Here is a 26025-nt window from a genome sequence, read left to right as displayed (position 1 = left end):
TTCTTCTGGACTCCGCTGTTCGGCTGGCGGGCAGACTTCACGTAAACAAACTACTACTCCCTGCGGCCCTCTCGCGGCGGACCGGGGCGAGGCGGGGGTCGGGCTCGCAGTGCTCGCCGAAGAGACGGCGGCGGCAGCGGTGGCGGCGGGAGGAGCCGGGCCCGGGCCGGCGGCGGTGGCGGCTGAGGTGGAGGGGGGTCCGGGGGGGAGGGGGGAAGATGGCGGCATCGGGGGCGAACGGTCCCGGGCCGGGCTCCGGTTCGGGTTCGAGCTCGGCCTCGGCGGCGGCCTCGGCAGCCAACCCGCGCAAGTTCAGCGAGAAGATCGCGCTGCAGAAGCAGCGTCAGGCCGAAGAGACGGCGGCCTTCGAGGAGGTGATGATGGACATCGGCTCTACCCGGGTAAGGAGCTGCCTTGGGGAGGCCGGGCCGTCGGAGCCCAAGCCCAGTCGCGGACCTGGGGCGGGGGAGGGGAAGGAAACGGGGAGACACAGGCAGGCCTGGGGATGCCGAGTGGGAGCAAAGCTCCGGGGACCGTCGAACTGGCATCTCTGTAGGGCGGGGGAGGGGGCAGTCTACGGAAGAGCCATCTGTGGGCGTGGGGTGGGTGCAGTGAGCAGGGGCGGGGAGTCGTAGGTAGTGGGACCCTCCAAAGGGGGGGCCCGATTGGGAAGCTGCTGTCTGGTCTAAAGTTGTGGTTTCATGCTTATCTAAGACGTCCCCGGCTCTGGATATTTAGGGAGCTGCGGGAAGGACGGACACACGCCAAATCTTCCAGGGTATTGCAGGTCAAAGGGCATGCGTGGATAAAGACTTCCTGCCACTAAACTTGTCTCAGCCCAACGGACTGAGCATCACCTTCACGAGTGGTACTTCTGCCTATTTATTTGTACAAGGTTTCTCGGGGAGAAGCCCCGAGGTGGGTGGTTCAACCAAAGCAGTGTTGGCTACTGAGGGACAGGAAGTCCCCTCCTCTGTCCCTTTGCTTCCTTTTTCAAATACTTCCTGTGGTTTCCCCGACACCACAAGGTGAGGTCCATTGCTCCTGGGCTGGAGCCGAGTGTTTCATCCTGAGAGTCCTCAGGAGACTGAGGACAACTGTTGAATGTTAAATGAAAGTGGGAAAGTTTGGCATTAATGTCTGGTAGCTGATAACAGCTGAAGGTTTCTTGGATATGGCCATCTCCTGAGACAAGAGATGCTTTGGGGCTTTTCTGTCATGTAGGAAATCCCCAATCCTCAAATGGTCAGAGAAATTCTGGCCCCTCTGGGGAGGCTGCTTCCTATTGGAATCTCTTAGGGGAAGGTCTCAAGTGTGACTTGTTTCAAGCTGGTGTGTTTTGGGGCACATTCTGAAATGTTCTGAAATGTGAGGTGAGGACATCGAATGACCTGACCAGGCAGTGGACAATGAGCTGGAGAAACAAAGGAAAGGCAGAAAAAAGCTCTGTTTTTGTTAGCTACCTTTCTCTATGTGTTTCTGTCTGGTTTTCCCTCTCTGAGTCTCTGGGGACCCCATGCCCCTGGCTCTGCAAGCTGAACCAGACATAGGAAAGAACAGGCAAACCAGGTGAATGTGTATTTCAGCCAGATCCCTGTGAGGATTCTAACTCTTAACTACATACACATCCTTCCAGGATCTGTAGTGGAGTTCTGATCTCTGGATCACTGTATCAGTTGCTTTTTCCTGAACTATGACTTCTTTGAGATATACATGGCAGAGTAAGCTCAGAGCTAAGGGGTTATGTGTCAGCGTGGTAACTTGGCTTGCCAGGTGGTCACTCTTTGAAAACCTTCCACTTAACCTCTTCACCAGTAGGAACCCTTAGCAACCCATGGAGGGAAATGGTGGGCATTCAAGGGCAGGACCTGGGGCCCAGGAATACAAAACTCAGAATGAGGGCCTTAGAACTCAGCCTGTTCTCTCATCATCTGAGGCAAGTGTGGTTGTAGAGACAGACCCAGCTGAGGAACTGGAGTACTTCACCACCTTGGAGTCTTATATAGCAGGGAGGTTGACCCAGAGAGAGGTCCTCGTAGTCCCCACATGGGCCTGTGGTTTTTACCTGCTGAAGGAGGGGAGGAAGGGTGTTTTGGTGTTGCCCTTCTCTTTCAGTGCCTACGTATTCCCCCATTTCCTTCCTAGGGCATTCCTGCTATTCAGCTAACTTTAGCAAATGCAGAGATGACAGTAGTTGGCACCCCACAGTCTATTGAAAAGGGACATGAGGCACCAGAATTGGCTGCTTTGCCTTTCATATTATATTAATATTGGCATAAGTAATTTCTAAGTAGACAGGAGTCATGCTGGGATGCCAGTCTTTTCGATCCTGCAGCACATCTTCAGAAGGCAGATGAGTTGGGCTCATTGTTCTGACTTAGGCTGGCTGCTGCTGGCAAGACTTCCTTTCCCATCTCCATTTCCCAAGGCCAGGCCTCTCCTTGGCATTGTTCCAAAGCTTTAGGGCAGGGTTAGAGAGAGTCCCTTTAGTTTGCACTATTTTCCCAACCAAGAGTGGGTTTGTAACAAGTATTGAGTTGAATTGCCCCAGCCCTGTGGGTGTAAGCAGTGTCTAGTGTGCTCACGGATGGACAGGTGGCAGTGGCCTTGCAGTCTTGGCCCCCCTCTGTGAGGGGAAGGAATGAGGTTGGCACCATCTTTGTGCCATCTACTCTTGCCTGTCTCCTACTCTGCCAATTAGTCTTGGGCTCATCTGGTTGGAAGAGCAGAGGTGGCTAATGGGTCCCTTGGGGGCAGGGGGAGAGCCCATGTGACTAGCTTAGGGGCGCCTGGCATTCCTTTTGGGACTCATCTTGGGGTAATGCCAAATGGGGCAGGCCCTGCAGCAGAACACAGTGCCTGGCACGTAGTATACACTTAATACATGTTTATTTCCTCTCTCCCTCTCTTCCTTCCTCTTTCCCTCCCTCCCTCCCTTTTCTTTCTCTCTCCTTCCTCTTTCCTTCTTCCTTCCTTCCCTCTCTCTCTTCCTTTCTTCCTTCTTCCCTACTTCCTTCCCTTTTCTTCCTCCTTCCTTCTCTTCCTTCCATCCTCCATTCCTTCCTCTCTCTCTCTCCTGCTCTTTCCTTTCTTCCACTCTCCTTTGTTACCTTTCTTCCTTCCTTCTTCCCTTCCTGCCTCCCTTCCTCCTTCTCTCCCCTCCCTTCCTAGTGATGATTCTGTTAGCTAGGGTGCTATTAAGAGGACCTACAGTGGTATATTAGGGAAGGGAGGTGAGAGTTATAGCTCTTTTACCAGGCTCTCCCAGTTCTCTAGTTTCCTCTAAACCCTCCATCTGACAACTTAGACATATCAGTAAGATTTGGGGCAGGGAAGGTAGACTGGTATCTTGAAGGCCTTCTCTATATCCTCTAACAGTCCCTTCCTCCTTTTTAGTTACAGGCACAGAAACTTCGATTAGCTCATTCTCGGGGCCCCTATTATGGTGGCTCTCTGCCCAACGTTAACCAGATTGGCTGTAGCCTGGCAGAGTTCCAGGTGAGTGAGTGGGTACTAGAGTGAAGAGAGGAGAGGGGAGAAAGAAGGAATTACTGGGGCAGAACAAGGAGCGGGAGCTGTGGTTTTCTTTTCCTACCCTTCCAGATCCCCTTTCCCTGACTACCATTATGTGTTGGCAGAACCCCCTCCATTCATCCCTGGATTCACGGAATACACGGCACCATGGTCTGGTGGAGCGGGTCCAGCGGGATCCCCGAAGGATGATGTCTCCTTTACGCCGTTATCCCCGCCACATATCCTTTGGAGAATGAACAGGGGGTAGGGTGGCACAAGTTGGGCTTATGGAACTAGAAAAAAGCTTGGTGCCAATTTGCTGCTGTTCCCTCTTCCCCCTCCCTAGCTCTTGGGTAGTTCTTCCTCATGTCTAACCTTCCTTTCCTACTGCCAGCAATAGAGCATCTGTGTTTGTTCTGCCTCATGCTGGAGGTCACTTAGTTCCTTCATCAGCTCATCTAGACTCTCAGGCAGAAAGTACTTCATGGAAGGAAGTGATCTCCCAGCCCTTAACTAAAGCCCTGTCCTGAAGGTCTACCCCCTTCTCTTCTGTTGCAGTTTGACTGTTGTCTTCTGTACAGAAGAGAGCAGTATGTAGCCCTCTTTTTTTCCTTAATATGGTGTTGCTCACATTGACAGCTCTCCTTATAGTCCAGCCTACTTATCTCCCCCTCCCGAGTCCAGCTGGAGAAGGTGAATGTCCAGAGTTAGCTGAGCATAGTACCCACGTAGAGTCCAAGCACTGACGCTACACTTCCACACCTGGGTCTGGAAAGGGCACAGGTTGGGGAGGGGAAGGAGGGGTCATTAGCATGTGCTGGATAAGAATTGGGGCTGGAATTCTTCTGCTTTTAAAGAGGGGTTTGTCTGAGCTAGGTGGGGTGGGCGGGGTCAGAGTCCACTCTCAACCTTGTTGACACAAGAGTAGCCGAACCTACACCTCCTGCTGGGGTAGCACCAATGGGAGTGTGGGCCATGCTGGGTGTGTGCTTAGGGGAGTGAGCATACTTTCTGCCAAAGCTGTGTGCTAAGTACAGTGCTCTGGCACTGCTGGATTCCTGAACACTGTGCCCCCTGTCCCCCAGTGACTGAGGTTGTTGAACTCCAAGTTATCCCCCAGTTTAACCTGGTAGAAAGTAGGACTCTTGGGCTTTCTTGGGACTTTTGGGCACTTTGAAGGGTCAGAAAGTCAGAGCAAATATGGTCTTTAGTGCCCTACCCACTCCCACTCCATCTTAGCTGCCCTCACACCCTCCAACCCCCTTTTCTTGCCTTCCTGACTGTTATTTCTCCCTCTCAGAACAATGCCCTGGGGTAACTTCCCTGCTGAGAAGGGGCAGCTGTTCCGACTTCCATCTGCACTTAACAGGTGATGTCCCCGTTTCCCCCAGTCTCCTTTTGAGGCTCTGTCTCCTTCATTCCTACTTTTTTCCCTTCACCCCAGGGTCTTCCTCTCTCTGAACTTAGAGCCTCGGCCTCAGATACCTGTGGTTCCCTGGCCTAGCTCTGCCTTCTCTGTTGGCCAGCTGAAGGGGTCCTGTCACCATGGGAACCATGCCAGCTTTATCCTGCTTCCCACAGGACAAGCTCAGACTCTGCCCTTCACACAAGTGTGATGAACCCCAATCCCCAGGACACATACCCAGGCCCCACACCGCCCACTGCCATGCCCAACCGCCGGGGTGGTAAGTGCCAGTATTTTAGAGCAAGGGAAGACAGAGTGTGGGGATATGTTGAATGAAGGGATGGGAGAATAGATGGAAAAGATTTATCATCTAGTGCTCTGACCAGCAGGAGTCTCCTCCTTTACAGGTTTTCTAGACGGGGAAGCAGATTCAAAAGGTATGTACACTTAGTTCACTTACTCCTAGGTATAGTATTTTTATTTTATTTTAAAATCTTACATTATCAACATCTTTTGTTTTTACATAACTCATTTCCAAGGATGTTTCCTCCCCTGTTCTATCTCTTCAAGCCATCCCTTATAAGAAAGACTAAAAAGAAAGGAAAAAAAGCGATTAAACAGAATCCGCCAACATATTGCCTTTGACAGTGAATGCAATGTCCCACATCCATAGTCCCCCACATCTAAAGAGTTCATTTTCCCAGCTAACCTCCAGGGTCAAGCTTGGTCATTATAATTACACAGGGGTTTATTTCAGTTTTTTGGTTCTTTCCATTGTTATTTCATAATTTTATATATTGTTTTCCTGGTTCTGCTTACTTTATGCATCAGTTTATAGAAATCTTCTCATACTTTGAATTGATCATAGCAGTAATTGTTTGGTTTTTTTTTTTTTTTTTTTACAACTCAACAACATTCCATTATATTCATGTTTCACCAGTTGATGAGCACCAACTTTTTTTTCTAGTTCTTTGCTGTTGTAGAATATCCTGCTGTTTGGGGGACCTTTGACCTCTTTGGGTTCAAAGGTTATGGATATTTAAGTCATTTTTTACAGCACCATTCTGAATCATCTTCCTGAATAGAAGAGCTAATTCACAAATTCTCCCAACAGTATATCGGTGCTTTGTTCTTTCCACAGCTGGGCATTGCATATTGAAATGCTAAGTTAAGAGAGGGAGGATCGAGTGGTACCTCTTCCACCTGACCCCAATGCCTCTTCCTTCCATGACTTTTCTTCTTCCTCTTCCACTCTCCTCCCATCAGTCTTTGTCTTTCAAGTTCCTGCAGTAGAGGAGAACTTGTTGGATGACAAGCACTTGTTGAAACCCTGGGATCCTAAGAAGGTAGGTGTGGGGGACATTTCTGCTGCGTCTTTTCCCTCCTTTGGGGCTACTCTATTACAGAATCAAATCCACGTTCTGGCTCAGACGCTTGCTGCCTTGTTACTTGTATGGGTCAGCTATTTAAACTCTGTTTCCTCATCTCTAACATGGGGTTAGTACATTGACTATCTCACGGTAGTGTTGTGAGGAAAGTAATTAAAGCGTCATGTAAATATGAGACGAGGTGGGCTGGATGGGAAGGTGAGAGCTGGCCAGAGGACTCTGAAGAAGCTTCCCATACGTAGGCTCACCTCTTTCCCTCCTCTTCACGTGTCCAATAGCTGTCTTCTTCTGCCCGACCTCGATCCTGTGAAGTCCCCGGAATTAAGTAAGTGGCTCTCTAGGGGTGTGGGCTGCAGGGTAGGCAAGATGGGAAGAAGGCAAGGAAGGTTGATAGTGATCTCTGCTTTTCAGTGATCACCCTCAGTTCATCTCTTTCTTCCTTCTAGCATCTTCCCATCCCCTGACCAGCCTGCCAATGTGCCCCTCCTTCCACCTACCCTGAATACTGGTGGCTCTCTGCCTGACCTCACCAACCTACACTTCCCTTCGCCGCTGCCCACACCCCTTGACCCAGAAGAGACAGCTTATCCCAGTCTGAGTGGGGGCAGCAGTACCTCCAACTTGACCCATACCATGACCCACCTGGGCATCAGTGGGAGCCTGGGCCTGGGCGTCAGCTGTGATGGGTCAGGTGAGTCATCATTCTTTTCCCTCCCACCCCTACCCCCAATTCTGGATACTACCAGTCTACAAATCAGGGGAATAGACCTGAGTATTCAGTCCTGAGGGGGCAATCTTTGGGTACCCAGATACCTCTCAGTTTTAATCATCTGAACTGACATAGAAGTCTGCTTCATGACATCTGTCTCCCTTATTTGGTGAGACTTAGTGTGGAGTGCTATTCCTTAGAGATTTACCCTTCTAATGCGAGTGGGAGAAGGTACCTGGTTCCCTCGTAGTCAGGCACAGCTGGCAAAGTGCCTGTTTGCCCCTTTCACGGTGTGGTCATTGTATTCTCACTTCCATTGTCTGATCACCTCCTACCCATTTTGTATGGGGGCAGGGATAAGGGACTTGGTGCCCTTTGGTAATGTTGGCATCTCTCTGGTTTTTGTCTGTGCCCGCAGGACTAAATTCACCTCTCAACCACCCATCCCTGCAGTCTTCCCTTAGCAATCCCAACCTCCAGGCTTCCCTAAATAGCCCTCAACCCCAGCTTCAGGGCTCCCATAGTCATCCCTCACTGCCTGCCTCCTCCTTTGCCCGTCATACTATGCCTGCTACCTCCCTGGGCCACCCTTCACTCAGTGCCCCAGCCCTTTCCTCCACCTCGTCTTCCTCATCCCCTGCGCTGGGCGCCCCCCTATACCCCACTCCCACCCCTGGGGCCTCCCCCCGACACCGACGTGTGCCCCTCAGTCCCTTGAGCCTGCCCGTGGGTGGAACTGATGCCAGACGGCCCCAGCAGCAGCTGCCCAAACAGTTCTCGCCAACAATGTCACCCACCTTGTCTTCCATCACTCAGGTATGCGTGGCTGCCTCCACCCTTTCCATCTCTGAGACTCTTGGGCTGACCCACCCGCCTCTTCCTTCCCTCCCAGTCCTTCACCCTTCTTCTTCCTCTCATTTAGTCTCTGCATCCCACCCCTTTTTCCTTGAACTCCTCTTGTATATCTGTATGCTGTTCACCTTGTTTCTTTCTCTTTCAGTTTGCTCCCTTGTCTACTCTAGTTTCTACCCATTTTCCATCTATTTCCCCCACTCCTCTCTTCAAACAGCTATTCTCCCACCCTTTCTCCCTCTCCTACTCCTGTCTTGCTCTCATGTCATCCTTTCATTTTTTTCTCTACTACCCTGTTCCTAACTCCATTACTCTATTTTTTTTCTTCCTCTCTACCTTCTTTCCTTCCCTCCCTCATCCTCATTGCCTGGGTAGGGATATGTGTGTCTGGTGTGTGTGTTCCATGTTCCATCTCAACCCTGCCAGGGGATTAAGAGGTAGATAATCCTTCTTCCCCCTGGAGCCCTTTTGCACTAGCACCCACAGAGGGCTTATTTCCCTCTGGGAGGGCAGTAGGTATTTTCCTCCTTCCACATTTTTCTTGGGCCTTTCTGGTCCCTGGATTCCTTATTCCTGTAGAGAAGCCACTTGAAGGGTAACTCTCCCCTTCTTCTTTCCCTTTAGGGTGTCCCCCTGGATACTAGTAAGCTTCCAGTTGACCAGCGACTGCCTCCATACCCTTATAGCCCTCCCAGCCTGCTTCTGCCTGCCCAGCCACCAACCACAAAGCCGCTGCAGCAACAACCACCACCTCCCCAGTCTTGTCCAATCCAGTCACCAAGTGGACAAAGACATTATGGGGTACCATACCAGCCTGCCTCCAGTGGGCAACAATCATATGCCCTGCCTACAGGAGACTTCAGCTTGGGGAATGTGAGTACTCCGACCTTTCCACTTGGATAAGAGGAGGTTTAAAATTCAAAATAAGGAAGGTCTGTTTCCAATTATTTCTGGGTGGGTGGGGCAGTGTTAACATTGGTCCCATCCCTTTTACCTCCACTCCCCTATTGCTGATACCCACTTCTTCTGTCCATTTTCCCCCAGCTGTCTCTGCTCAACTCACTCTTAGATGACTCCTGCTTTGACAAGTTTTCTTCCTGGCATGCACATTCTCTGTCTCAGCAGGTATGGTGCCTGGGTCCTTTTCTGGTCCCATGCCCCTGCCCTCACTCTGCTTGCTTGCTGTGTGCTCTGTCTCTTGTCTTTCCCCAGTGCATAATGGGAATCATTGAGTAAAAATCTTAGGGAGTTGGGAGGGAGAAGCAGCCTCTTTCTGATAATGTATTGCTAAGTGTCTTTGACCATTTATCCCTCCAGCTAGAGCAATTCAGCATGGAGAGTCCATCAGGCAACCTGACACTGGACCCTCCCAGCTTCTCTGAGGGGCCAGGCTTCTCAGGGAATGATGAGCCAGGGGGTGGGGGGAGTGGCCTCCAGGACTCCCATGCCCTCAACCGCCAGAACCTGACGCACTGTGCTCGCCATGGTCCAGTGCCCAACATCATCCTTACAGGTGGGAGGACATTAGGGGCTGGGTGGAATTAAAGGCTTTTGAGGAATGGGACTGGGGTGGGCATGAAAGGTACCTGGAGGTGTCATAGTTGAAGGGTTTGGGAGTGTCTCCCTCTAATCCCTACACTCCTCACAAGTGGTCCTGATCTTACTCCTCTGCCTGCTCAGGAGATTCCCCCCCTGGCTTCTCCAAGGAGATTGCAGCAGCTCTGGCAGGGGTACCTGGCTTTGAGGTGGCAACAGCTGGATTGGGATTGGGGCTGGGGCTGGAAGAAGAGCTTCGAATGGAACCGCTAAGCCTGGATGGGCTGAACATGTTGAGTGACCCCTATGCTCTGCTGACTGATCCAGCTGTTGAGGACTCATTCCGAAGTGATCGACTGCAGTGAGGGATGTAGGGCTGGGCACAGTGTCAGCACCCCACTTTTCTTCCATTTTCCTTCCTCCCACTACCCTTTTTCCCCTTTCCCTCGGCCAGTAGAGACTCCACTCTCTGCCCCGGGCCCTTTTCCCTAATATTAATGAGACCAAGGGATTAGAGGATTGTATACAAAGGAAGGGATGCCTGCTTCAATTATGGCATCGGGGGTAGACATGGAAGAGCACTAGGGAGGGCCTGAAGCACTTGTAACTTTGAACCGTCTGTCTGGAGGTCAGAGCCTTGTTGGATGTCAGGGGGTGGAAGAGGGACTGGGTAGCAGGGCATGCCCAGGTGGTTAGGGGGAGAGGTTGCAGTGCTGGCCCCTCCCCACAATTTCCCCTTCCCTCCTTGCAGGAGAGAGCCAGAGTGGATATTATTTTTTTTAAATATATTATATGTTAATTAAAAAAATCACATCAAAGTCATGGTGTACAACTGCTGTTTGGGGTTGGGGTGTTGGTGGAGGGGGGCAAAATGCTCCAAGGAATGGGTGGCAGGGCATGGAGTTAGAGTATCTCTTCTACTTTGCCTTAGCCGTTGACATTTGTATTGGGTACGGGGGACCTTGGCTGGATATAGGCTAGGTAGGATATGGGGTGCCAGAACATGTACTCACCTGTCTTGTGCTCGGGACCCTGAGGGTGAAAAAGGACCAGGGGTCTCCGACTGGCCAGGCAGCTGAACTCTTATAAGCCTGGGGTTTCTGGCAGGCTGTCTGTCCCCTTAACTCCCTGGGTTAGTTGTTGACCTCAGCTGAGGCTTTCTAGAGAGAGGCAGTTGGCATGGTGTGCCGCTAAGGCTGGGGCCTGTTTTCCCACCCCATCACCCAGACCAGTGGCCACTTTGTGATGTCATCATGCCTTTGGTTTTGGCAGACTTCAGCATCCTGTCAGGTCACCCCACTGCTGCGGGCTTCAGTGGGGCTAGTGCAGAGGACAGCCATGCTAGCTGCGGGGGTGGCAAGACGGCTGGATCTCCCCGGCCCTCTTTTCTGCGGATATGCCTTCCGCTGCTGTTTGCACTGCAGCCTTGGGGGAGATAATGTGTCCCCTCCGAGCTCAGCCCTTCCTCTTTCCAAAGCTTTTGTCCTCTCGAGAAAAGGGAACTGAGAAGCGGAGGCTGCGGACTGGGAGCAGCGAGGCTGTTTGTGTGCATCCCCGGACTAAGGGTGGGGGCGGTGGCCTCAGCCTGGGCTCCCGGGAGGGGAGGGGGAGCGCTCGTGCGGAGGGCCCTCCCAGCCGCCAGGGGTCGGGCTCGGGGCGGCCCAGTCGGGGGCGGAAAGAGCCTCCGGGGTCATCGCGTCTGAGGGGGTGCCGGCGCGGCGGGGGTGGGGGTGGGGGTCAGGCGGAGGAGGGAGGGGGCGGGGGCGAAGGAGCGAGCGCGGAGCCGGAGCCGGAGCCGGAGCCGCGGCGGGATAGCGGAGGCGCGCGGCGGCGGGAAGGGCGCCCGGACCTCTCCGCGGCGGAGGTTTCGCGCGCAGCCGGCCAGCGCACGCTACGGGCAGGGGGCCCAGCCGGAGCCACCGCGGGCGCGGGATGTCCGGGGCCGGGTAAACATCCCGCCATCCTCCCCGGCCTCCCCCCCCTCCCCGAAGAGGGGGCGGGGGGAGGGGGGGCCCGGACGCCCCGCGAGGAGCCCGGAGGCAGGTAGGTGGGGGGTGAGCGGGGAGGGCTTCCCCCCTTCGCTGCACATCTGGTTCCGGTTCCTCTCTCCAAGGGAAGCGAAAGTGTTGGGGGGAAGACGGGAGGGAGTAGAGGCCCCCTCCCCCTCCCTGATGTGTCAGTCCCCCTGTCTCAGGCACCTGTTCCCCGACCCTCCCCCACTCAGGGACCCTGCCCTCCTGCTTCGGCCGCCTTTGCTGGGCGCCTAGTCGCTGCCCATCTTCTCCCCCCCTTATTTTTTCTGGGCCGGGTGTGTGGGCACCACGGGGGAAGGAGGGAAAGTACCACCTGTGCTCCTCCGGGGAGGGAGCCCGGGAAGATGCCTCGCTCCAGGAGGGGAGGAGGGTGGAGGAGCACGGGGAGGGTTCTAGTCCACGAGGGAAGTGATCCAAGCCCCGGGGCCGTGAGAAAGGGCTACCCAGGCCACCCCAGAGGTCGGCGCCTGCCGGGGAGGGGGAGGGCGCCGGCCACGCCAGGTGGGAAGCGGAGGAGCTAAATTAGGATCCTGACGCTGCCTGATTGGCCTCATCCCCCCCCCCCCCCGAAGGGGGGTGGGAGCTAAAGTTAGCCCGGGGGGGGGCCAGGTTATGGAGCAGGGGCCGGTCAGGAGCTCCTCCTCCTTTGGCTGAGACTTTGGGGGAGAAGTGCAGGGATCATGACGGGTCAGCGCTGTTGGCGCCGCTGTGGGCGCCGAGCAGCTCAGCATCAGCTCCGTGCTGGGCATAGCCGTACTGGTCCCCTCTGCAGCACTCCCTGCCCCCCACCCCCCCATTTGTTGACTTCCGTCTGGCCTAGCTACAGCTTCCCCTTGGCTGTTTCAGGAAGTCACCTCCCTTCCCCTCTGATGCATCCCCCCCCTTCCTCAGCCTGGCTGTACCGCCATACTCTCTGGGCTACCATTCCCCTAGGGCTCCCCAGGACCCCTTACCCCCTTGCCAGGAACTCCCTCTCCCCTGGTGCTGGGCTATGGAAGCAGGTGAGAGGGGGGGTGCAGACAAGGGACCAGCCTGGATGGGCCTGCCTGCAGCCATGGGCTTGAGGGCAGAGGGAAAGGCAGAACCTCTCTCTCTCTCTCCCTCTGGTTGTCATGGGGCCTGTCCGAACGGGGATTGGATGGGTTAGATGAGTAAGTAGTTAGCTTGAGTCTTTGAGGAGGACGAGTAATCATTGTGATTTTGTGTTGGTTCTTAGAGGAATTCAGAAGGGGAGATGGGGGATCGCTTTGATAGCAGGGGTGTGGTGCTTGCAGCAGTGAGCCCTGGAAGAGTATTAGAAGGACTAGATTGCTTCCATGATGTCACAGCTAAGGTGTCAAGAGTTACAAATCCTTTAATAAGTTTGTGAAGTCAGCATGATGTCACAGCTATCCTATATGATATCAGTGTTAGGGTGCAGGCCCTAAAATAATCAAGTGAGGTTGCTGTAATGCCTGTGTTGGGGAGGCCATTTAGGAAAGTACAAGATTACTCCAGAAAAAAGGATGTCATAGCCAGAGTTGGGGGTGAGGGGAAGGGAATCAGATACAGCAAGGGTAGTGATGTCACTATAACGTTACTTGAAGGACCTGTTCACTTTAAGGCAACTAGGTAAGCTGTGAAGTCATGGTGATATCATAAGTGGGATAGTTCAGGATTGGTCTTGTACTGTGCTTTTAGTGAGTATGGTAGGGGGAGGGTCATTTAGTTGCCATAGTGACTTTGCCTTCTTCCTCTCATCCCACCCCTCCCATCTCACATTCTTCCTTTTCAGATGCAGTAAGTGAAGGGGGGGCCATGGCAGAGGAGCGGCCCCCCCGGCTGGTGGATTACTTTGTGGTGGCTGGGCTGGCAGGGAGTGGAGGAGTAGTCTCTGAAGAAACTGGGGGGCCTGAGCCAGGAGGCCCCCTGCGCCCACCCCGTCCAGCAGAGCCCATTACAGATGTGGCCATTATTGCTCGGGCTCTGGGGGAAGAGGTGCCCCAAGGCTACACTTGTATTCAAGCCTCAGCTAGTGGCCACCCCCTGGAGCTCAGTGCTGGACTTCTGGGAGGCTCCCAGCCCACCATCTGCTATCGCAGAGGACGAGACAAGCCTCCCCTTGTTGAGTTAGGGTGAGTGACCTCTCTAGCTGTTGACCTGGCCAGGTGCTTTGGAAGAGGGAAAATTGGGAAGGTTAGAATGGGGCATGAATGGAACAGTCTAAATGAAATGATAGGAAGGTAGGGAGTGCAGTTTAGGATGGGAAGAGGACAAAGGAGGGAAGGGATGGGGATGAAAGGGTTGAATGGGAAAACAAGTTGGATAGAAGGGGGAGCAAGAAGGACAGAGTCCAAAGAGGAGGGTTCAGTCTCTCTTGTGATGCTAACAGCCAAGCAAAGGGAGGGTAACAGTTTTGGTGGGGTAAGGGTATGTATTGAAGAATCAGCAAGATGGGGGCATCTCTTCTTTTCATGTGCTACTGATTCTTTCTACTTAACTCACCAGGGTATTATATGAGGGGAAGGAACATCCTAAACCAGGTTTCCAGGTGCTGGAGACAACGCCCTATAGCCACTCTGCCAACCTGGCTCCTCCAGGCCCTGGGCATCCCCGCACCTACCTCACTTATCGACGGGCAGCTGAAGGGGCAGGACTGCATGCCCTGGGTATCACTGATCTCTGTCTGATCCTGCCCAGCAAAGGCGAGGGAACCCCCCACACATACTGCCGCCTGCCTCGAAATCTCAATCCTGGCATGGTGAGTGGAGAGGGTAGAAACAACAGATGGAGTAGGGTGGTGGATCATGTCTGTAAGAGACCAAGACCAAGAAGAATTTGTGATGAGGTCAGGAGCTGAGGAGAAATCCTGACTTCTACAGGTCAGGGAATCAACATTATGAGAGCAGGTACCCTGGGGGCTAAGAATCATGAGGACCAGAGAAATTCATAGGAGGTCTGGAGTAGGATACCAAGAGCTCTCTTTTCATCAGAACTCTTTCTCCTGTCTGTCTTCAGTGGGGCCCAGCAGTGTACCTGTGCTACAAGGTGGGCCTGGCAAAGGCTAATACTCTGGTCTATGAGGCAGGTTGGTACCTGGCACTATATTCATTCCATTTCTCCATCCTTCTGTGTGTTCTCTTCTTCTTCTTTTTAAAGTTTTCCCGCTGTTCATGGTACCCATTCCCTCACCCCAAAGCCTGGTGATTCAGATCCTTTTAATACTTTGCTTGGACCTTTATTAGTAGTAGTGTCTTCTCTGTGTACCTCCCCCTGTCATGGAGTGCCCACCTTCTCCACTGTACCTTGTAATGCTCATGTGCCCTCTCCCATGTTGTGGCTTGGAGTCTGACAGCAGCTCCTTTCTCTTGTGTCGTGCCTGGTACCCAGAACTGCTAGGCCGGTACCCAGAGCAGGACAATGAAGCATTCCCGCTCCCTGAGTCTGTGCCTGTCTTCTGCCTACCTATGGGAGCCACCATTGAGTGTTGGCCTGCCCAAACCAAGTACCCTGTACCTGTCTTCTCCACCTTTGTGCTCACAGGTGCTGCTGGTGACAAGGTAGGATAGGAGTGAGGAGGAGGAGGAGGGGGTTGCTGGGGAGGGGGTGACGAGTAAAACCTATCTGACCCTTTGCCTTCCCCCAAGGTGTATGGGGCAGCTCTGCAGTTTTATGAGGCATTCCCACGAGCTCGGCTGTCAGAGCGGCAGGCGAGGGCACTGGGGCTGTTGAGTGCAGTGGAACGGGGCCGGGCACTAGGGGGCCGGGCTGTTCGCAGTCGCCGGGCTGTGGCAGTACTGTCCCGATGGCCTGCCTTCTCTGCTTTCCATGCCTTCCTCACCTTCCTTTATCGATACTCTGTCTCTGGCCCCCACCGATTGCCCTTGGAAGCGTGAGTGCCGGCCCCTCTGGGGAGAGAGGTCGAAGGGAGAGAAGGACAGGGAGGGATTTGGGAAGTAAAAGGGGTTACTGAGAATGGGAAGGATTTATGGGGGAGGCAGATGATAGAAGTGGGAAAATAAAAGAGATAGGTTGATGAAGGGGAAAAGGATTATGAAGGAACTGGGAACCTAAGGGGAAAATGGGTAGAGGGGTTAGAAAATGGGGTACAGATTAGGGAGATCTGCTCCCTGACCTGCTACCTTCTCCCCTCCACCTTTCCCAGGCACATCTCCCACTTCATGCACAATGTTCCCTTCCCCTCCCCTCAGAGACCCCGTATCCTGGTACAGGTGAGAGCTGGGGCCTGGCCTGGGGCAGGACAATGGGACTTCAGTGGTTGCAAAACTTTCCTCTAGCCACTAATGGCTCTGTCTTCTGCACCCCCAGATGTCTCCCTATGACAACCTGCTCCTCTGTCAACCTGTTTCATCTCCCTTGCCTCTGAGGTATGTACCCAAATGGAAGGAGAGTGGGCACTGGGATTCAGGTTGAGTACTACACATTAGACAGGTAGAGGGCACTGTAGAGATCTAATTGCTGTCCTTCTTTCTAGGGATTAGGCTATTGCTGAGGGTCTAGGGTCTTTCTCTTGAAGTTGGTTAAGACATTTTAGGGAATCTCCCTGGTGACTTGCTGGGTTTGGGTGTGGGGTATTGCCTTGCAGTGGTGCCAGCTTCTTGCAGCTGCTACAGAGCCTGGGGCCTGAGCTGGCAGTAACTCTGCTGATCGCAGTCCTTACAGAGCATAAACTTCTGGTTCACTCTCTTCGGCCTGACCTGCTCACCAGTGTCTGTGAGGCTCTGGTCTCTGTGAGTCCCTTATCCCCCCCTTACCTTGATCTCCAGAACTTTCCTTTGAATACTTTCTAGGATACATCCTTGGGGATTATGTTTACCTTGGATAATCATTCTTAGCCAAAACCTTCCCTTAGGCCATTGGACCTCTCTCAGAATTCCCCTCTGGTCTTCACCCTCCCCTTCCTAAAACTTAACCCAGAGAACAGTTCTCACTTAGCACCAACACCTTCTAGGCACATTCCTTGCTTGGGTCCCTTCCCTCTTCCTTTGTTCAGTCTTAGAGATTCCTGGGACCCTGTTTCTGTAGTTGTTCTCCCTCCTTCAACCCTCTTGGCCCTTGCCCTTGTTTGCCACTCTTTTCACCTGGACCCCAGGGTTTACCCCTTCTCGCCTCCTACCCCCTGCCCCAGATGATCTTCCCACTGCACTGGCAGTGCCCCTACATCCCTCTCTGCCCACTGGTGCTGGCAGATGTGCTGAGTGCCCCTGTACCCTTCATCGTGGGCATCCACTCCAGCTACTTTGACCTGCATGACCCACCTGCTGATGTCATCTGCGTTGATCTTGACACCAACACACTTTTCCAGTGAGAAGGATGGTGGCTGTGGTTTGAGGGTGGTGGGGCTGGCAAGGTAGAAGGTGCAGGCGTAGTTACAGTAAGCTCAAGGCCATTGACACGAGGGTGGGTGTGAGGTAGCAGGATGAGTCATAGAATTGGGGGCATTTTAGGAGCAGGGAAGAAGGGTGTGGATTGCATTCCTGTCTCTGCCATGTGTCTCACAGAACAGAAGAGAAGAAGCTGCTCTTGCCCAGGGCCCTTCCCCGCCGGCCATACAAAGTACTGCTGAACACCCTGACCACCCTCCACCAGCAGCTGGACCAGAGTGAGCATCACTGGGGGGTCATGGCTACGGCTTAACATTTGACAGGATTGTGGAGCACTTGAAAATTACATGGGGAGATTTAGGGAAGCTAGAAATTATCATGGAAGGAGTAAGTGGACTTAAAATTCATTTTAATAAGAGGGAGGAACAAGAACTATTAGAAGAGAATGTATAAAAGCATACAGATATGATGGAGAGATTGAGGGCATGGTTTGGGTAGTTGTCATTTGGGGATAGGTTTCTATCCTGCTGTTAGAGGGAAGGAGAGTTAGTAGAATGTATGTGGAAGGGTGGGAAGTGAGGCAGAGGTCAATCTACCCTGCCTTCATTGCCTTGTCCCCTAGCATACACGAGGCCTGAGGAAGAAGCATCTCTGGAGTTTCTGCTGACTGACTATGAGGCAGTGTGTGGGAGAAGGGCACGGCTGGAGCGCGAAGTCCAAGGTGCCTTCCTTCGCTTTATGGCCTGCCTGCTTAAGGGCTATCGGGCCTTCCTCCGACCACTCACCCAGGCGCCCTCTGAGAGTGCTCGTGATGTTGACAACCTCTTCTTCCTGCAGGGTGAGAGTGTAGAGCTGCACACAGAGCCCGCAGAGTGATGTTAGGTTAGGTGAGATAGGTGAGGCCTGGGGAGTTAAGGAATAAGAGACAAAGTCAGGAGGGAGAAGATGGGCAGGAAGTAGTGGTAGGTCAATAAGGCACCCTCTCCATCTGTCTTTGGCCAGCTCCCAGTTTAACTGGGGAGGCAAAGCAACTCCTAAGAGTGGAGAGTAAATATAATGATCCATTTGGACAGAACTCTTGACGATCAGTTCGGGGGCGATGAGGAATTAATAAGGGAACAAGCTGGTCAGTCCTGGGATGGGAGCATTTTAAGGATAGCCTGCCAAGAAAATGATAGGTTCATACCATGCCTGCTTGAGGCAGTGTGGCACTGACTGCTCACATTTGCATATCCATAGAAAGTGCTTTGCATTAAACTCATTTGAACTTCACAACAACCCTGTGAAGCAGATGATGTTATTATCCCCATTTTATAGCTTCAAGGACTGAGGCTCACACAGCTAGTAAATATTTGAAGCAGAATTTGAACCCAAGTCTTCCTTGTGGAGAGAGTGCTCAGTAGAGCCCTACCTGGGTTTGAATCCTATCACCGACACAAGAGTTGTATGACTCTGGGTAGTTCTCTTAATCTGAGTTTCAGCCGTTTTATCTATAAAGGGAGTATCCTCAAACCTGAACTACTTACTTCACAGAATTTTTGTGAGGATCAAACTAGATCACCTATGTAAAGTGCTTTGGAAACCTTCAAGTACCACATAAATGCCAGCTGTCATTTAATCAGTAAAGCATTTATTGCCGTTAAAGCCTGCTATGTGCCAGAGGCCATGGTAGGCGCTGGGGGGCAGGGGAGAGAAAGTGGAGGGAAGACAGCTTCTGGTCTATAGGAAGCAGATATAGGGTGATGTGGAGCTGGGCAGCAGCACCATGTTATAAAGTAAAACCTTATTATTAGTGTGCCAGGGAGGGAACGTCGTAGAGAGGCATAGTTGGGTAGAGCCAATGGACTGCACCCTTTGGAAATAGTTCCCTGAAGTGTGGGCATCACTGGGGTACCTGATCACTCTCCTTTCCACCCCTAGGCTTCCTAAAGTCCCGAGAACGCTCTAGCCACAAATTCTATGCCCAACTGCTACACACACAGATGTTCTCACAGTTCATTGAGGAATGTTCCTTTGGTTCTTCCCGCCATGCTGCCCTGGAGTTCTTTGATTCATGTGTTGACAAGGTAGCTCTCATCACCTCATCTTGATGTTTTCTCTTCCTGTCTGTGAACCCCTTTGTCCCCCAAGCTGTGTGTTCCTCCACTTTTCAGGCATGTCTCTGTTCTCAAGCTGTGTTTCTGTCCCTACAGTTTTTCCCAGACTCAGCTGCTTTTCTTACCTGCCTCCCTCCTGTGTCCCCTGCCACCTCCATCTTTGTGACCCCTTTCAACAAGCCTTGTACCCACCTCCATACTAACTCCCTTTCAGGTTCACCCAGAACAGGAGAAGCCAGAGCCTGTGCCGTTGGTGGAGCTGGAGGAGCCATCAGGGAGTGAACTCACAGTCTTTATCACACCCCCTGAGGAACCCATGGTGGCCGAGGGCAGTGAGTCTACTCCTCTGTACTGGTAAGGTCCTTTTCTTCCTCTTTCTGCCCCCATCTCTATTCCTTTAAATCACCCTGAAAACTTCCTCAATGGATACTCCACACTGAAAATGCTGTCCTATCACCTGCTGCAGTTACGATGGGTTCCCTGAGCTCCGTGCAGAACTGTTTGAGTCTCCCCAGGAACAGCCTGGACTCTCTCCTGCACCAGGCCCCTCTCGAAGTGCACCCAGCAGCCCTGCTCCACGACGCACCAAGCAGGTAATCAGTATGTGTTAACTTTGGGAGACTAGGGGGCTGTCACAAACTCCCAGCCCCCTAGTCTTTGATCCCCAGCTCTTTTTGATCCCTGGGTCAAATTATTCCTCATCCGTGCTTACCTGTTTGAACATCATTGGTCCCAGAGGAGCCATACCCACCTTCCCCGAGCATTATACTTTCCTTTGGGAATCCAGATACTGTCCCTTCTTCCCGGGCCTTCAGGTGACACTTTTCATATATTCCCCAACCTTTAAGAATTTGTCTTTCTATTCTTGCATCATGGAGTTTTTTGCCTAGGAGCTCTGAGCAGAACATTAAAAATACCCGCCTGACCTAGGTATCCTCTCCAGTCCTGAGTACCTTCCTTGGCTTCATGTTCTTGACACTTTTCTCATCCTGATGCCCTGGCAGGAGATGAAGGTCGCACAGCGGGTGGCCCAGAAGTCAGCAGCAGTGCCTGAGCTCTGGGCACGGTGCCTGCTGGGGCACTGTTACGGGCTGTGGTTCCTGTGTTTACCTGCCTATGTACGGTCTGCCTCTTCTCGAGTCCGGGCTCTACATACTGCATACCAGGTTCTTCGACAGATGGAAAGCCGAAAGGTGGTGCTGCCTGATGAGGTAGGCATTACAAGAGGGGTATCCAGGCAGAGGGGAAAATAGTAGGGAAAAGATAGAGAGGAGTCAGAGTGACAAAGGATATTGGGGGCCTGTAGTGATGATAGGAAGAAATGGGGGTACATGAGAGAAAAAGGAGGATGAAGTGATAGATATTAAAGATTTAGGAGCAAAAGGAGGATGATGACCCTGATTAGAGGTACACAGGACTAAGGCTAAGAACATCGTGGTTAGGAGTGAGGATTGTGGGGAGGGAGCTTGAGTAGGTTGAAACGGGTGATTTTAAGATGATTGTAAGACCTGAGACCTGACTGAGGCAGGGCCAGCTGAGTCCTGGATTGCTATGGAGTCAGGCTGTCTTCATCCCTCACCCTGCCCAACTGCCCCCAGGTGTGTTATCGTGTGCTAATGCAGCTTTGCTCACACTATGGAGAACCTGTGCTGTCTGTACGTGTCATGCTGGACATGAGGAGGGCAGGCATTGTGCCCAACACTATCACCTATGGTTACTACAACAAGGTGGGGAATGGTGAGGGTGGGGGTATGGGGCCTAGAGGGGAGATACAGACAGGCTAGGGAAATCCCCAAGCAGGTCTGCTGCCCTCAAGCATCGTGTTCCTCTCCCGAGACATTCTTCCTGGAGACACAGTTTATTCCCCTTCCACCCGCTAAAGACTTTATGTTCTCCCAGGAGGAGCCTGCCAGCTATTTCTTCCTAATCCTGTTTGTAACTATGCCCCACTTTGAGCAGCGATATCCTAGATGGAATATTTGTGGGTTACCCATAGACATGGGGGTAAGGAAGGGGTAGGATTTTTAATGTCAGCCCTGGGACCCAATGGGGACGTTCCCCACAGGCTGGCATGGTATATATTTAAGGGCATGGAGGAGAGAGGGATCTATCTTAGTATAATGGGTGCTTTGTCCTGCAGGCTGTACTAGAAAGCAAGTGGCCATCCGGCACTACAGGTGGCCGCCTACGTTGGGCCAAGCTCCGGAATGTGGTCCTGGGAGCTGCTCAGTTCCGTCAGCCCCTTCGGGAACGGAAGCAGCAGGAGCAGGCATTGAGGGAGGCAAGAAGTTCCCAGCCAGGTGGGCAGGGGGCAATAGCATAGAGGGGAGGCCACAGGGACTGGGTAGGTCCAAGCTGGGGGAACATGTATTTGAGCAAGAGTCCTTGCTTGGGCTTGTTTGAGGGTTGGAAAGATTATTGCTTAGCAGTCACAAAAATGAAGACATGTTTTCCCCACCTTCGGTCTGTATATTGGCAGTAATTGGGAGCGGGAGGCAGGGATCTTTGTCTCTTATCCTCAGACACTGTACCTACCTGAAGCTCTTTTGCAGAGCCCCGCCTGGAGAGGCCCTCCCCGACCCGTCCCCTTCATCGCCAGACCACCTGGGCAGGGCGAAGCCTTCGGGACCCAGCCTCTCCCACTGGGCGGCTAGTGAAGAGTGGTAGTCTGGGTAGTGCCCGAGGGGCACAGCCCACTGTGGAGGCTGGTGTGGCACACAGTGAGTGCCAACATGTCCTCCTTACCCCACTTTACTGATATCCCTGCCTCAGGAGAAAGTAGGACCTTTTGGGGGTGGGAGGGTTAGTGTCAAGTGGAATTTTTCCTAGATTACAGGGGCTTGGCATCATGAGTATCCATGTGCCCAAAGATTGTATCTATTCAGTGGCAAGGACAACTCAGGGAGGGAGGATCTCTCCCTTAATAGTTTTGATGCTTAGAGGATGAGCACCATGCTCCCTGACCCTTCTCTTTCCCTTAGTGATAGAGGCCCTGGGTGTCCTAGAGCCCCAGGGGTCCCCTTTGTCCTGGCATGATGGCAGCCTCTCTGATGTAAGCCTGGCAAGTGAAGATCCAGCGCCTGGAGGCAGCCCTGGGGGAACAGGCATGGCTCTGAGTGCCCATTCAGCTGAGGCCCTAGATGGGCTGGGTGGGCAGGCACCCAAGTCTGGCAAGCGGCAGGATGCAGTGGGTACTCCCCGGCGGGGAATAGGTGCCCGTCTACAGCAGCTGCTCACCCCCTCCCGCCGCAGCCCTGCGTCCCGTGCCCCTCCACCTGAGCTGCCCTCAGACTTGCCCCTCCCAGCCCGCCGAAGTCCTATGGACAGCCTCCTGCGACCCCGGGAACGCCCAGGATCCACTGCCTCTGAGGTATCTAAGCTCAGGAACAACCTGGGGTAGCCAGGGGAGGAGAGCTGTGTCATCTACACTGGCAGAGAGCAACTTGATGTCTTTGGGTTTGGGAGAGAGAGCACTTCCACTGTGTCTGAGGGTGGTGCCCTGAAGAATGGACATGGTAGAAGGAGAATCTCGTACCTCTGTGGGGTGGGCAGACTGAGGACTTAGGGTTGGGGGCAGCCAACTGAAGAGGTTTGGAGTTGGCACCAAATAGCCCTCCTTCAACCCTCTGGCTTCTCTCGCAGAGCTCCACGTCTCTGGGTAGTGAGTGGGATCTCTCTGAAAACTCCCTCAGCAGCCTCAGTATCCAGCGCTCCTCAGAGCGCCTCAGTGACACCCCTGGTCTCTCCCAGCCTCCTCCTGTAGAGGTATTAATGCTGTTTTCCCTCTTCTCCATTCGCAGTGCTGTGGGCAGGAGTAGCAGGCTTGGGAAATAGGGAGAATGTGAATCTACAGGGGATCCAGGAGAGGAAATCTGGGTTGGGGAAAGCAGGAGATGCTGGGAGCTGGAGGTGTTGATGTGCCCATTGATGCTTCTCATGCCTTTCATGTCCCCTACAGATTCTTCTGTCTAGCTGTTCTCTGTGTAGGGCTTGTGACTCCCTAGTGTATGATGAGGAGATCATGGCAGGCTGGGCACCTGATGACTCCAACCTCAATACCACCTGCCCTTTCTGCTCTCGTCCCTTTGTGCCCTTGCTTAGTGTCCAGACACTTGACTCCAGGCCCCGGTACCAAAAGGGCCCGGAGGGGGACGGGGGGTGGGAGGATGAGTTGGGGAAGAGTCAGACAAGCCAGAGCAACTCTTATAAACTCCTCCTTTTTTTGTCTGCTTGACAGTGACCTTCATAGTACACCCACCTCTACAGGTGCCAATAATAGAGATGCTCCCATCCCTGGGGGCCCTGGCCCTGTCCTCAGCGACCGACGGCTCTGCCTTGCCCTAGATGATTCCTCTGTTTGTAATGGAGACACTGAGGTATAAGTCAGTTGTGGGGGTGGACCCTGTGGGTGAGAGTTCATTTCTTAGTAGGGAAGGAAGTGAAACCATGCTCGGGTACCTGTTAGGGGATGGGGGCATGATGGCATTGTCTACAAGAGATTACCAGAGAGAAGCATAATCCTAGGGATGAGACACAGAGTTGACAATTATTTTTTTTCCTCCTTGGACCTGGTGGGCAGAGTGTTCCAAGGAGAGTGGAAGGTGGGGCATGGGCATACCTGAGTCCTCTGGTGCTACGCAAGGAGCTAGAGTCCCTGGTGGAAAATGAGGGCAGTGAGGTACTTGCATTACCTGAGCTTCCAGCTGCCCATCCCATCCTCTTCTGGAACCTGCTTTGGTACTTCCAGCGGCTTCGGCTTCCCAGCACCTTGCCTGGCCTCATCCTAGCTGCCTGCGATGGGCCTCCCCCAGCCCAGGTCAGTGCCCCTACAAGGCCCAGGATTCCTGTTTCTTTCCTTCTCAATTTTTGGGCAACTTGTGCTTCCTTATCTTCTTCCATCTCTACCTAGTCCTCTGTCTTCCTGCTATTTCATCTCATACCCTCAAACTACTGTGTACTCCTTTTGTCTCCCTGTCCCCACCTCCCATCCCTTTTCCCCCATCTTCTAGGCCCAGCTCTAACCCTCCCCCCATCCCCCAGGCCCCATCTCCTTGGCTGCCCTCAGAATCAGCTATGGTGCAGATCCGACTGCTGTGGGATGTGCTGACCCCTGACCCTGACAGTTGTCCTCCCCTCTACGTCCTTTGGAGGTCTCACAGTGAGTCTGAGACCTGGGTGGGAGCAGGGGTGTGTGTGTGTGAATGTTTAGGGGATGGGGTACATGGGGGGAGGGTCTTTTCCCTTGCAGAAGATCCTGGTCTCCCTTTCTCCCTCTCCTCTTAGGCCAGATCCCTCATCGGGTAGCATGGCCAGGCACAGCCCCTGCACCTCTGAATCTTGCTCTGCTGGAGGCTGTGCTTCTGCATGTAGGACTCAATGAAGTACACAAGGCTGTGTCTCTTCTCTTGGACACGCTGGGCTCCCCCCCTGAGGGCCTGCACCTACAGCGGTAACCCCCCCTTTTTCTGTTAGAATATACCCTGTCCGTTAGAATATCTGGAGACTGCTCCTTCAGGTCCTCCTACTCTGTGTTTCCTCAAACTTCACCATCTCTAGATAGTCTCCTATAGAATCATGAACTCTAGAGCTGGAATGGCCGAGGTCACACAAGGTGAAAGCAGAGCTGAGACTCAACCCCACTCCTCATGGCAGGCTTGTTTTTCCTGGGCAGTTCCTTTTTCTTCCCTACTCATTCACCTTTCACTTTTCTACCTCCAGAAGCATCTACCGAGAGATTCTCTTCTTGACTATGGCTGCCCTGGGCAAGGACCATGTGGATATAGGTATGGAGGCAAGAAGGCAGATAGGGAGAGGGAGCTGGGACCTGTACTGTGGTGGTGTGACAGCGCTTCCAAAGTCATCATGTTGGGATAAGTCAAACTTTAGGATCCAGACATACAGATGAGATGTTTTGTGGATAGGGCGAGTGCTTTGATTCCCTACCACCCTTGGGTGTTTTGTTCACCTCTTCACACACAGCCTTTCTCTTCTTTCCTCTGCCAGCGGCTTTTGACAAGAAGTACAAGGCAGCTTTCAATAAGCTGGCGAGCAGCTTGGGCAAAGAGGAATTGCGTCGGCGGCGGGCACAGATGCCCACTCCAAAGGCCATTGATTGTCGCAAGTTTTTTGGGGCACCTTTGGAATGCTAGGGTCTCTGGGCCTCTCATCCCAGCCTAAGGGACAGAGGAATCTCTGGGTAATGTCTTTCCTCTGCTCCCCAAGGTTAGGGAGTTTGCCAGGCAGATTGCCCAGTCTGTGGGCATTGATTGGGGCAGGAGAGGTTACTTATACCAAAAGTCACAACTCCCCTTGTTTCTGACCCGCTTTTCTTGTGCTGATGTGGGAGGAGAGTTGACATAGCTCTGCCTTTCCTGCCCTCCACAAATCCAGGTGCCTCCCTCCAAGGCACCCCTAGATCCATGCCCACCTGTCATTTTAGAAGTTTTTGTTTTAAAAAACTGGAAGGATACAGAACTGCTGAGCCTCTGCCTTGGTCCTGGGTTGGGGAGTGTGGTTGCCTACCCACCCCCAACTCCTCTCTTCAAAAATGCTCCCCTTCCCACCTGGGTGCGCTCCCACCTTCTGCCCTCAATGTTGATATTTTATTTTATGTTATTTATTCTGGAGCCACAACAGCTGCCTCGATTTTGGGGTCTATGTTAAGATTGGAAAGGCGGGGAACTGAAACTTCTGGACCCTGTAGTTGTATTACCCTCCCCCTTTCCCTAAGAAAATGAGAACTCAGGGAGGCAGAAGCTTGGTTTCCCCACACACATTTTACGCTCCCACTTTCAGCCCCAGGACTTGGGGTGGTCTTCCCTCTTTTCCCTTGCCCTTCACCTTCTTCCCAGGGCTGCTTCTCCCACTCAGGGCCCTGATCTGTGCAATAACGATTGTCTTTGAGGTTTTGTTGGATGTAAATACAGTAAAAGCTGCTTCTCTCTTTTCTTTGCTGTCTCCTCCTTTCTGTGTCCAGGGTGGGGAGGGAACTTCCTCCAGAGTTCAGTCACCTGGCTGTACTTTTAACAGGATCCCTATTACTGTCTTCATTTCTATGGAGCTTTGCCTCTTAGGTCTTTGTCTGGAAGAGGGAGCCTCTTCCTTCTTGGGAGCAGGGAGGGGAGTAAATCTGGCATTGCCCATGGTGGTGCCAGTCTATGTGGCGCTTC

The 26025-nt window shown here is 52.9% G+C and overlaps 2 protein-coding genes and 1 long non-coding RNA gene across 8 annotated transcripts; 2 read left to right on the top strand and 1 right to left on the bottom strand.

Annotated features, from left to right (window-relative positions):
* Positions 1 to 124: 124 nt before the first annotated feature.
* On the top strand, positions 125 to 10221 carry CRTC2 (CREB regulated transcription coactivator 2). Of its 4 annotated transcripts, none has more exons than XM_072647041.1 (15): positions 125 to 401; positions 3397 to 3498; positions 3639 to 3752; positions 4145 to 4206; positions 4814 to 4882; positions 5095 to 5198; positions 5326 to 5355; positions 6185 to 6264; positions 6585 to 6631; positions 6753 to 6997; positions 7434 to 7831; positions 8492 to 8740; positions 8912 to 8992; positions 9185 to 9380; positions 9548 to 10221. In XM_072647041.1, exons 1-15 carry the CDS (start codon positions 219 to 221, stop codon positions 9766 to 9768), a joined length of 2181 nt encoding a protein of 726 aa, XP_072503142.1. In that variant the 5' UTR covers positions 125 to 218; the 3' UTR covers positions 9769 to 10221. The 4 variants fall into 4 exon arrangements, with proteins under 4 accessions (XP_072503142.1, XP_072503143.1, XP_072503145.1 ...); XM_072647042.1 differs by having other exon boundaries at positions 3639 to 3754; positions 4147 to 4206; positions 6200 to 6264; XM_072647044.1 differs by lacking the exon at positions 8912 to 8992 and having other exon boundaries at positions 6200 to 6264.
* LOC140528847 (uncharacterized) lies at positions 5381 to 10563 on the bottom strand. The gene is made up of 4 exons (XR_011975323.1): positions 10417 to 10563; positions 6555 to 6656; positions 6113 to 6202; positions 5381 to 5507 (listed from the first exon to the last, which is right to left on the bottom strand). It is a non-coding gene; the product is annotated as an uncharacterized lncRNA (long non-coding RNA).
* Positions 10564 to 11318: 755 nt separating this feature from the next.
* DENND4B (DENN domain containing 4B) lies at positions 11319 to 25804 on the top strand. 3 transcript variants are annotated; one of them, XM_072647036.1, is made up of 28 exons: positions 11319 to 11446; positions 13211 to 13550; positions 13924 to 14176; positions 14434 to 14503; positions 14806 to 14975; positions 15063 to 15307; positions 15581 to 15647; positions 15745 to 15803; positions 16022 to 16166; positions 16565 to 16740; positions 16938 to 17038; positions 17383 to 17598; positions 18681 to 18826; positions 19071 to 19210; positions 19323 to 19449; positions 19861 to 20067; positions 20455 to 20583; positions 20997 to 21156; positions 21409 to 21576; positions 21838 to 22226; positions 22499 to 22621; positions 22815 to 22984; positions 23094 to 23232; positions 23436 to 23672; positions 23897 to 24014; positions 24140 to 24305; positions 24575 to 24639; positions 24860 to 25804. In XM_072647036.1, exons 2-28 carry the CDS (start codon positions 13234 to 13236, stop codon positions 25003 to 25005), a joined length of 4449 nt encoding a protein of 1482 aa, XP_072503137.1. In that variant the 5' UTR covers positions 11319 to 11446; positions 13211 to 13233; the 3' UTR covers positions 25006 to 25804. The 3 variants fall into 3 exon arrangements, with proteins under 3 accessions (XP_072503137.1, XP_072503139.1, XP_072503138.1); XM_072647038.1 differs by lacking the exon at positions 11319 to 11446 and adding an exon at positions 12269 to 12437; XM_072647037.1 differs by lacking the exons at positions 11319 to 11446; positions 24140 to 24305 and adding an exon at positions 12320 to 12437.
* Positions 25805 to 26025: the final 221 nt, after the last annotated feature.

This window comes from Notamacropus eugenii, chromosome 2, assembly GCF_028372415.1.
Source record: "Notamacropus eugenii isolate mMacEug1 chromosome 2, mMacEug1.pri_v2, whole genome shotgun sequence".
Lineage (NCBI taxonomy): Eukaryota > Metazoa > Chordata > Mammalia > Diprotodontia > Macropodidae > Notamacropus > Notamacropus eugenii.
Note: the sequence above shows the minus strand (reverse complement) of the source record. Positions and strands in the feature narration are given on the sequence as shown.